A 12100-nucleotide genomic window follows, 5' to 3' on the forward strand; every position below is an offset into this window, starting at 1 on the left:
GTGACAAGGTCATTTCACGTATTTCCAAGAAAGTATCTGCCTGATACCTAAGTTTTATTAACCATAGTTTGTCATTCTTTTTTTTTTTTTTAAAGTAAACATGGTGTTCCATGAAAAAAGCAGCTAGCTCAGTTGGCCAAGTGCTTTTTCTCAAGACAACCATTCTACATTCATATGCAGCAAAAGTACTTTCTCTGTAGATCCTATTTTGTCACACAGAATATTAAATGTGTAATCAGAGGTCAAGCTCTAATGAAATTAATAATTTTCTGCCTTACCAATGTCATTGTTCATTGAGACTGACTTTTCTTTTGTATGTGGTGAAGAATAAATATAGTGACTGTTAGTACAGTTGGTTGCCACTCCCTGCAGTCTTACCCACCATTGCTTTTGGACTATCAGTGCAAATATCAGCACAGGTAGGTAGTTCAGGGTAATCTGTGCAATTCAAAAAAGTTATTCAACACTTTGAATATTTCAGCACCACTTACATTTATTGTTGTAAACATTCACATAGAAGATCTTTGATGATTAGTTGGTACTGACACGTGATGAACAAACAAAACAGTAAGTCCGGCCATATCCTTAAATTTAGTCATATATAAGGCAAAAGCACAGTTTCTTAGATGACATTAACTTCCATCTTCATGTTTGCAGCTAAATTTTAATTTTCTGTTACTGTAGCTTTGGAAATTGGCGGCACTATGATTTCTTTTATTGGTTTTTCCTCTGGGAGGAATTCAGTAATGTTGACTGGAGAAAGCTTTATGAGTCTCTGTTTTTGTGAGTTTCTCCAGCTGGAAAGCTGTAATAAACATTGTTTGGCTTTTAATGAGGTCATATTTACATTTAAACTCTGCAATTCATTTTTCTTTAAACTCTGAATGATTGTCTCAATGCCTCAGCTTAACTGGAACCATAATACTATTCACAAAAAGATAGCCGTGTATAAGCCAATGGAAAGATTGCTTTTGTAATACTTTTTCATTTACAGTTTTGCTCAGGGTCTTGGAGTAGATTTCATCCCTTCTTAGAGTCAGAGAACTCTCTCTGATAGATCAGTATCATCTTTTTTAACATCTTTAAATGTAGGCAGTATAGCTGTGGGTTGAAGAAGTGAGTTTTCTCATCTCTCCTTTATAAGCCAGTGGTCCATTCTTAAATACTAGACAAATATAAGTAAATTTTCTTTTATTTTAAAATAGAATACTAGTAAATTTCAAAATAAAAACAGTTTAAAATAAAAACTTAAAGTTAAGAAATATTGTAAAACAAAGCAGTGTATTTGCTCCTTGATGTGTTTTTGCTCTGGGCACAGTAAAATTTCAAGACTTCAAAAGTAACGAGTTTTTAGATGATAATGAGGTACAGAAATTATAGCAGGTATAATCAAAGGTAGCTAGTAAGAGTGCAAAAGTGCTGGGAACTGAGTTAATCTCGGAACATGTATATAGTTATTTCCAAAACCTACCTTAGAAGCTTATGGAAAATATAATAGGTATACATTCCATGAGCCATCAGGGTGAAGTCATCACCACACCTTATATGTATCCATGAAAAACCTCCAGGATGAAAGTGAACAAGGCTAAATAAATACATAAAACTTAGCAATATTATGAAAACAGTTTTGACCCTGTAGACCTCCTGAAAGGATTCCGAAGATCTCCAGGGATCTTTTTTTTTTTTTAAATAACTTTATTTATTTATTTATGGTTGCGTTGGGTCTTCGTTGCTGCGCGCGGGCTTTCTCTAGTTGTGGCGAGCGGGGGCTACTCTTCGTTGCGGTGTGCGGGCTTCTCATTGCAGTGGCTTTTCTTGTTGCGGAGCATGGGCTCTAGACGCATGGGCTTCAGTAGTTGTGGCATGCAGGCTCAGTAGTTGTGGTGCATGGGCTTAGTTGCTCCACGGCATGTGGGATCTTCCTGGACCAGGGCTCGAACCCGTGTCCCCTGCATTGGCAGGCAGATTCTTAACCACTGAGCCACCAGGGAAGTCTGTCCAGGGATCTTTGGATCACACTTTGAGAACCACTGCCCTAGGGTGTGGTCTGGATTCAGCCCTTTGAGGTGTCTCAGCTGAATGTCCAGTGTGGTGTTGATGCTCTTTAACTCTGTCTTGGCAGAACATGTAAGACCACCCGCATTGCTTGACTTCTGGCATTTTAGTTCTGTTCTCAACCTGATAATCCTTGAGGATCCTGAGCGTGCACAGCCTGGTTCTTGGTCCAAGGACTCATGGGGATCCCCCATGAGTCCCCCCCACCCACACCAATGTAACTTTCTCCTCTTTGGGGCCCTGCAGATTCCAGTCTTGTCTTTTCCCCAAATTCTCTCTGCCTCTTTAAGCTTGTTGAGACCACTGTTCCTAATTTCAGTTTCAACTTTCCACACTTTGGTTGGGGAGTTGTCACTAGGTTGAGTCAGGGTGATTTTTGGAGCTCACCTGGTGAGTTTCCTTTGTCTCATGGTTTGTGGTCTCGTGCCACCTTATTTTCAGTTCCTAGAACAGCTGCCTCATATATTTTGTTTAATTTTATGATTATTTATAGCTATCTCAGTAGAAGTTAATGTGTAATAGCTGCAGTTTTGTGAGTTAATTATTGATGGTGGTTATTAGCTTTTTAAATTAGGGTGGAGTAAAATAGTATGTGCAAAAACATAGGGACAAAAAACTCAGGGTGTCTTTTGGGAAGAGCATGTAGTCGCTGTGTTTAGAGTAGGGTCAACAAAGGCAGGCCTGCATTAGCTCATTCCCCTGGGTTCTTAGTAGAAGTCATTGACTAAAAATCACTGAGTTTCCCCCCACAGCTTTGACTAGGCTTCACAGCCTTTATGAACAGAGTACCATACCAAGTCACTCATGGTTGGCTGTTAGGGGAAGGAAACAATCTGTCAACTTGGGGCTCTAACTGTAGGATTCAAGGTAGGGAACACGAGGTGATGAAACTAGGAATTTAGGCTAGGCCTAAAGAATGGCTGTAACTTGCCTCAATTTTGCTTCCCTTTTCCCTTCCTAATGCTACTATTTCCATATATATATAACACGTTTATATGTTACAAGCCCAATAAAACAAGTTTATAATTACTTTTTTGTGCAGTTGTCTTTTTAATCCATTAAGAGAAGAAAAGGGAAAAATATATTTGTACTGCCTTTTATAATTACCTACATAATTATCTGTATGAGTACTGTTTGCTTCTTCATGTGGATTTGAGTTAACATCTAGGTCACTTCTTTTTTGCCTGAAGAATATCTTTGGTATCTCTTGTAAGGCAGATCTGCATGCCACAAATTCTCTCACTTTGTTTATCTGGGAATGTCTTTATTTCACCTTCATTTTGGAAAGATAGTTTTGCTGTATGTAGGATTCTTGGTTGACATTTTAATTTCTTTTAGTGTGTCATCCTACTGCTTTCTGCCCTCCATTGTTCTGATAAGAAATCAGCTCTTAGTTATATTGTGGTTTCTTTGCAAGTGATGAGTTGATTTTCTTAGTGCTCTCGATTCCTTTGTCTTTCAGCAGTTTAACTGATGTGTATGGTTGTATATCTCTGTGTTTATCATACTTGGAGTTTATTAAACCTCATGGATGTATGGGCTAGTATTTTAAAAATCAAATTAGGGAAGTTTTTGGTCATGATTTATTTGAAATATTGGAACCAAAGTACAATGATCATATTTAGGAAATTAACATTAGTACATTTCTATTACAGAATTTGACATGCTGTCAAATTTTGCCAGGCTTCCCAATAATGTCTTTGTAGCATATTCCCCAACTGATCAGTACAGGATCATACACTTTATATAGTTACTGTGTCTCTCTTTGTTTATTTATTTTTCTTTCTTTTGGCTGCTTTGGGTCTTAGTTGCAGCACGCGGGATTTTTTTGTGGAGGCATGCGGGATCTTTTTCGTTACTGCGTGGTCTGTTGGAGCTTCTCTCTAGTTGCGGCTTGGGGGTTTTCTCTTCTCTAGTGGTACGTGGGCTTTGTAGTTTGTGGCACGTGGGCTTAGTTGCCCCGCGGCATGTGGGATCTTAGTTCCCCAACCAGGGATCGAACCCGCGTCACCTGCATGGAAGGTGAATTCTTTACCACTGGACCACCAGGGAAGTCCCTTACTGTGTCTCTTTATTTTCCTCCTACCTAGCTTAGTTCATCTGCCTTTCTTTGACTTTTATGACATTGATATTTTCAAAGGCAGTTGTTTTGTAGAATGTTTTTTAATTTGGTACTCTCTCTTTCCTTAATAATTTTATTCAGGTTATGCATTTTGGGACAGAAATAATATGTAAGAGAATATACATAAAAGAGATGGTATGGGGGCTTCCCTGGTGGCGCAGTGGTTAAGAATCTGCCTGCCAATGCGAGAGACATGGGTTCGAGCCCTCGTCCGGGAAGATTCCACATTCTGCACAGCATCTAAGCCCGTGCGCCACAACTACTGAGCCTGCACTCTAGAGCCCGCGAGCCACAACTACTGAGCCCGTGTGCCACAACTACTGAAGCCCGCGCACCTAGAGCCTGCGCTCCCAACAAGAGAACCCACCACAATGAGAAGCCCACGCACCACAACAGAGTAGCCCCTGCTCACCACAACCAGAGAAGAGCCCGCGTGCAGCAATGAAGACCCAACACAGCCAAAAATAAAATAAAATAAATAAATTTATATATAAAAGAAGATGGAATGTTCTTCCCAGCATATCACATATATGATGCCAGTGTTGATGATGTTAATTTAGATGATGTGGATAAGGTGGTGTCCACCAAGTTTATTTTCTCTAAAGTTACCATTTTCCCCTTTGTCATTAATAAATAATTTGTGGGGAGATACATTGAGACAGTGTAAGGTATCCTTTTTGCCAAAGAAACTGATCAGGTGGTTTTTGCATCCTGATGATGCTTGTCTTGAATCAGTTATTACCATCATGGTGGCAAAAAGATAGATGCTTAAAATTTCGATAACGGTTTCTAGGAGTTTCAGTTTTAGTGTTCCTGAGAGAGCTTTCTTTATCCAGTAGTGATAATTATAAGATACTTGGTGGTTAACCTGCTTATGTCATGGGTTTATTTTTCATGATTTTTAGGTTCATGTACTGGACAGACTGGGGAGAAGTACCAAAGATAGAACGTGCTGGAATGGATGGTTCAAGTCGCTTCATTATAATAAACACTGAAATTTACTGGCCAAATGGACTGACTTTGGATTATAAGGAACGGAAGCTTTATTGGGCAGATGCAAAACTTAATTTCATCCACAGATCAAATCTGGATGGAACAAATCGGTAAGATTACCTTATAAATTTATTTTTAAACTTTAAGTCAACCCTGTGATATCTTGATGTAGTAATCAAATTATAAAGCTTAATTTTATTAAGAAGTTAGCATATTTTTGGCTTAACTGTCAAAGGGGAAGAAGAATAGATTTTTAGTTTGCTTTTTAAAAAGGTAATGACATTTCTCATCTATCTTGGTGGCACTTAGAATTTATGGGTTGTATTTTCTCCTTCTTTACTCTGAGCTAATTTAGTTCTGCAGTGGTTCTCAACCAGGGATAGTGCTTCCATTCTCTTCCAGAGTGTTTGGAAATGTGTGGAGAATTTTGGTTAACACTGGGATTGGGAGTACTACTAGCATTTTAGTTCCTGGGGGGCCAGAGATGCTAAACATCCTGTAATGTGCTGGGCACCTAATGTGACAAAGAGTCATCCTGTTCAGACTTACCCACCTCCCAGGTGCTGTTTGTGGAAGCTCATTTGATAAATCTGTAGACCAGGACAGGGTTGGCCAACTTTTTCTGCGAAGGGCCAGATCGTAAATATTTTAGGCTTTGTGGGCCATGTCTCTGTTGCAGCTATTTACCTCTGCTGTTGTGGTGTGAAAGAAGCTATATATAATAGCTAAGGGAATGGGCATGATTGTGTTCCAGTAAAACTTTTTTTGAGCCATTGGACTCTAGTTTGCTGACCCCTAGACTAGGAGAAAACCTACTGCATGTATGCTATACCTCAGTATTCACAGAAGACAAAGTTATAATACATAAACATGGAATTTCTATTCAGATCATGTTCAGATTAAAAAAAAATTTTTTTATTGAAGTATAGTTGATTTACAATGTTGTGTATGTTCAGATTTTTAAAAAATATTTATTTATTTAGGCTGCGTTGGCTCTTTGTTGCTGTGTGTGGTCTTTCTCTAGTTGTGGTGAGCAGGCTTATCATTGTGGTGGCTTCTCTTGTTGCAGAGCATGGGGTCTAGGCATGTGGGCTTCAGTAGTCATGGCATGTGGGCTCAGTAGTTGTGGCACACAGGCTTAGTTGCTCCATGGCATGTGGGATCTTCCTGGACCAGGGCTCAAACCCGTGTCCCTAGCATTGGCAGGCGGATTCTTAACCACTGTGCCACCAGGGAAGTCCTGTTCAGATTTTTAAAAATACTTTGTATATTCTTGTGTTTGGAAGATTATTTAGGTTTCTAGTGGTCTCATTCTAAAACCTTAGTAGAAGCAGGGAGCCTTGGGTAGTTGAAGGAATTTTTAAAAGTGTACACATTTGTAACTTATCTGAATTGTGAGTCAGGAATCATTTATAAGTGTTGAAAACCAGGAAAGATTTAAAGAATATATTAAAGTGAACTTTTTAAAATCATGGAGTGAGAGAATTTTTTGCCTTGTTGCAAAAAAGAATGAAATGACTCACAACAGGATGGTTTAAAAAATAATTAGAAATAAGTGTCAAAAAAAGTGATAAGTATATGATGAATATAACAACATAATTGCTGTGTTTGAACTTCAAATTTGTCTTTGAGAGGGATACTACGAAGTGAATATGGCCACTCTGTAGGTTTTTGACTCTCTCAGAATACCCCCCAAAAAACCAATGGAACAAGATAGCAAATCTGAATGCTTACCGTAAAGTTAACCTCAGGCATCCAGAAATGAAAGCAGGTAAGGGCAGACCACTAACAGCCACAAGACCTCCATAGTATTACTGTCTGTGCAAGAGTAAGCTGAGGGAGTGAGTAAAGTATTTCACTGAACTTAAAAGCAGGGGACCTCCAAAATAGCCCCAGCTATTTACTAGACAGTGTAGTGGGCTATATTAAGAGCAGTAGCTGAAATGAGAGTGGGGGGTTGCCCACTCCAATATGAGGCAAGTGCAGTGTGTCCGTGGTAAAGACAGAAGAGGACAGAGCAGTCTGGCTCCAGAGAATTCTCAAAACAGACCTGCTAGAGTTCTCTACCAGGACAGGGTACTACAGAGTAGAGACAAAGTTGAATAGAATAGCATCAAAATTCAGCACAGTAGGGAAAATTAACGAATGAAAGGAGAAGGAAAGAGAAGGTTCAGATAAGGATGGGCAGAGGAAGAGCTGGGATATCTCAGAAAGGGAGCTACCATATTTTTTAACATGTGAAAACAGAAGAGTGAATTCTGTAAAGTTAGAAAAACTACGCTGAACACCACTATGTTCTAAAAGTTCAGGAAAACTAATTTCACATAAATAGAAACATAAAAATATCAAGGTATAAAATCCCATTTAAGGTTACTATGAAGAATATCTTATATTTATAACAGTATTTTAAGCTAATAACAGCTAAACTTTAAATGCGTACTTAGGGACTTCCCTTGCCGTCCAGTGGTTAAGACTCCACGCTTCCACTGCAGGGGGCTCGGGTTCAATCCCTGGTTGGGGAACTAAGATCCTTCATGCTGCGTGGTGTGGCTAAAAAGAAAAACCAGAAAACAAACAAACAAACAAAAACAAACCGTGTACTTAAACTCTACATTTTTTCTCCCACATTTAGTGTTTGTGATGTCACAATGCATATCTTTATACCTTGTGTATCCATTAACACATTATTATAGTTAGTTTTTACTACTTTCGGTTTTCAGTGATTTGCTCACCACCATTACAGCATTAGAATATTCTGAATTAACCCTATATTTATCTTTACCAGTGAGATTTATACTTTCATATGTTTTCCTGTTACTAATTAGTACTCTTGTTTCATCTTGAAGAAGTACCTTTAACATTTCTTTTAAGGCCGATACAGTGGTGATGAACTCCTTCAGCTTTTGCTTGTATGGAAAACTCTTTATCTCTCTTTTCATTCTGAAGGACAGCTTTGCTGGGTACAGTATTCTTGGTTGGCAGTTTTTTCTTTCAGCACTTTGACTGTATCATGTCACTCCCTTCCAGCCTGCAAGGTTTCTGCTGAAAAACCTACTGATAGTCTTATGGGGGTTCCCTTGTGTGAGACAGCTTGTTTTTTCTCTTGCTACTTTCAAGATTCTCTCTTTGTCTTTAACTTCTGACATTTTATTTATAAAGTGTCTTGGTGTGGGTCCTTTTGGATTCATCTTTTTTGGAAGTTTCTGGGCTTCCTGGATCTGGATGTCTGTTTATTTCCCCAGGTTGGGGAAGTTTTCAGCCATTATTTTGGGATAAGCTTTCTTCCCCTTTCTCTCTATCCTCTCCTTAGGGGACCACTGTCATGCAAATAGTAGTCCACGTGATGGTGTCCCATAAGTCCCTTAAGCTATTTTCACTTTCTTTTATTGTTTTTTCTTTTTGCTTCTCTGGCTGGATGAATTCTACTGCCCTGTCTTTTGAGTCTGCTGACCCTTTCTTCCGCTTGATCTAGTGTACTCTTGTACCCCTCTATTGAATTCTTTATTTCAGTTACTGCATTCTTCGGCTCTCTGATTTCTGTTTGGCACTTCGTTCTCTTTTAATTTTTGTTGTTGTTGTTGAAATTCTCACTTTGTTCATGCATTGTTCTCCTGACGTCAGTGAGCATATTTATGATGGTTGTTTTGAACTCTTAATCATGGAAATTATGTATCTTTGTTTCATTGTGAAGTCTGTTTCTGTAGGGGTTTTTTTGGTTTGTTTGTTTGAAACATATTCCCTTGATTCTTCATTTTCCTTGACTCTCTGTGTTGGTTTCTGTGCATTAGATAAAACAGCCACCTCTCCCAGTCCTGACAGAGGAGGAGTCTTGTGTAGGATATGAACCTTAGCATTCAGCTTGGCCTGAGCTCTTGGTTGTCTCTCAAACCTTTGTGATTGTCCAAGCTGGCTTCTTTGTTCTTCTTGCTCCCAGTAGTTGAGTGTGTGCCAGGATTTGTCAAGTGTTCCATAGAGGAGGATTGCAGTTGGTACCTAGGTGAAGGCTGTTTGGAAGTCAGACCCCCAGGCAGCAGGGAATATACATGTAGTTTGAGCCCTTCTATGGAGAATCTCGGAGACAGGCTTTTTTTGCCTGCTCCTTGTGCTCTGGACCCAGCTTATAGCTGTGAAAGAGGTTCCTCCTGTACCCATTAAAAACTGCTTCGTTGTTTGCCACAGTCCTGTGGGATTTGTCAGGGCAAGCCCTGTTGACTTTCAAAGCCAGGTGAGCCAGGGGCCCATTCTTTGAGTGGCATCCATGAAATCTGGGGTACCAGATGTGTGTACAAGCTGATTCTGTGTGGAAATACTGGAGATTTGGAGTGGGCTAGTGGGAGAAGGCAGAGGCGGTATCTGCTGGCTTTCCTGGTCTCCTAGGAGGATTGCAGTTAGCCCCTGGATGTCTGCCTAGTTAGGAGCCTGAGCATTAGACAGCAGCTTTTAAAGTATGAAAATAGACCTCTTTTAGGGAAAGACTGGGAGATGAGCAATTCTGACTGCTCCCTCTGTGCTGAGCTCTGCTGGGCTCGACATCTTATGTAAGCCTAATGGGAATCGAAAACAAAAACCTGTCATAGATATACAAAAGATTAATAGAAAAATCATCAAATCACAAAGAGAGGAAGAGAAGAAGGGAACAATTGAAATACACAACAGCCAGACAGCAACAGAATGGCAATAGGAAGCCTATACCTATCAATAATTACTTTATATGGAAATGGACTATATTCTGCAATGAAAACATGTAGAGTAGCTGAATGGATAAAACACAAGACTCACTGTATGTTGCCTGCAAGAGACTCACTTCAGCCATAAGGAAACACACACTTTGAAAGTAAAGGGATGGAAAAATGTATTCCATATGAATGGAAACTGAAAGAAAGCAAGGAAGCTATACTTATATGAAATAAAATAGATTCTAAGCTGCAGACTGTAACAAGAGACAAAAAAGGTCATTATTTAATGATAATGGAGTCAGTCCAAGAAGATATAATTTTGTTAGTACACCCAGCATAGGAGCACCTCCATATATGATGCAAATATTAACAGGCCTGGAGAGAGTAATAGACAGTAATACAACAATAGTAGGGACTTCAGTACCTCACTTTCAGTAGTGGATAGATCACCCAGCAAAAATCAATAAGCAAATATTGGACTTAAAGTACATATTAGACTAGGTGGACTTAAGAGATGTTTAGAAACATTCCATCTAACAGCACCAGAATACACATTCTTCTAGAGCACACGTGGAACACTCTGGAGAATAGATTATATGTTAGGCCACAAAACAAGTCTTAATAAATTTAAGAAGGTTGAAATCATAACAGGTATCTTTTCTGACCACAGTGGTATGAAACTAGAAATCAGTTACAAGAAGAAAACTGGAAAATTATCACCTCATACCTGTTAGAGTGGCTTTTTTCAAAAAGACAAGAAATAACAAGTGTTGGTGAGGATGCGGAGAAAAGGCAACCCTTGTGCACTGTTGATGGGAATGTAAATTGGTGCAGCCACTGGGGAAAACAGTGTAGAAGTTCCTCAAAGAAAGAAAAATAGAACTACCATATGATCCAGCCATTCCACTTCTGGGTATATGAAGAAAACAAAAACACTTAACTTGAAAAGATACATACACCCCTATGTTCATTGCAATGTTTTTTACAGTCACCAAGATAAGGAAACAACCCATTGTCCATTGATGTGTTGGATGGATAAAGAAGATGTAGTATATATGTACAATGGAATATTATTCAGCCATAAAAAAGAATGAAGTATTGCTATTTGTGACAACATGAATGTATCTTGAGGGCATCATGCTAAGTGAAATAAGTCAGACAGAGAAAGAAATACCATATGATCTCACTTACATGTTGAATCTAAACAACAAACGAACAAAAAACCAAGCTCATAGATATAGAGAACAGATTGGTGGTTGCCATAGACAGGGTATGGGGGTTAGTGAAATGGTTGAAGGGAGTCAAAAAATACAAACTTCCAGTTATAAAATAAGTAAGTCCTGGGGATGTAATACACAGCATTGTGACTATAGTTAATAATACTGTTTTACATATTTGAAAGTTACTAAAAGAGTAAATATCGGGCTTCCCTGGTGGCGCAGTGGTTGGGAGTCCGCCTGCGGATGCAGGGGACATGGGTTCGTGCCCCGGTCCGGGAAGATCCCACATGCTGCAGAGCAGCTGGGCCCGTGAGCCATGGCCGTTGAGCCTGCGTGTCTGGAGCCTGTGCTCCACAAAGGGAGAGGCCACACAGTGAGAGGCCTACGTACCGCAAGAAAAAAAACAAACAACTTGCCAAAAAATAAAAGTTGAGAACCAGAAGCCTTCACTGGTGAATTCTACCAGACATTTGAAAAAGAATTAGTACCAGTCCTTCTCAAAGTCTCCCGAAAAATAGAAGAGGAGGGAACTCTTACAAACTCATTTTAAGTGGCTAGCATTACCTTGATATCAAAACCAAACAAGAAGCCTACAAGAAAAGAAAATTACAGGCAATATTCCTAATGAGTATAGATGCAAAGATCCTCAACAAAATACCAGCAAACTGAATTCAGCAGCACATTAAAAGGATCATATACCATGATCAAGTGGAGTTTATTCCAGGGATACAAGGATGGTTCAATATATGTAAATTAATCAATGTGATTCAGCACATTAACAAAATGAAGGATAAAAGAGATGTGATGATCATGTGATCATCTCAATAGGTGCAGAAAAAGCATGTGACAAAATTCAGCATCCGTTCATGATTAACTCTCAACGAAGTAGGTATCGAGGGAACATACCTCAACACAGTGAAAGCTATATATGACAGACCCACAGCTAATATCATATTCAAAAGAGGAAAGCTGGAAGTTTTTCCTCTAAGGTCAAAACAAGACAAGGATGTCCACTCTTGCCACTTTTATTCAGC

General features: G+C 39.2%; 1 protein-coding gene across 3 annotated transcripts in view; it reads left to right on the plus strand.

Annotated features, from left to right (window-relative positions):
* The window catches only part of LRP6 (LDL receptor related protein 6), a 178086-nt gene that overhangs the window by 65301 nt on the left and 100685 nt on the right, over positions 1–12100 (plus strand). For all 3 annotated transcript variants that reach the window (XM_079936851.1, XM_079936850.1, XM_079936852.1), the window contains one exon: positions 5083–5280. In XM_079936851.1, the coding sequence (XP_079792977.1) occupies positions 5083–5280 (198 nt within the window). The remainder of the gene's footprint in view (positions 1–5082; positions 5281–12100) is intronic.

The sequence above is a fragment of the Stenella coeruleoalba genome, assembly GCF_951394435.1.
Source record: "Stenella coeruleoalba genome assembly, chromosome: 11".
In the NCBI taxonomy this organism is placed as follows: domain Eukaryota; kingdom Metazoa; phylum Chordata; class Mammalia; order Artiodactyla; family Delphinidae; genus Stenella; species Stenella coeruleoalba.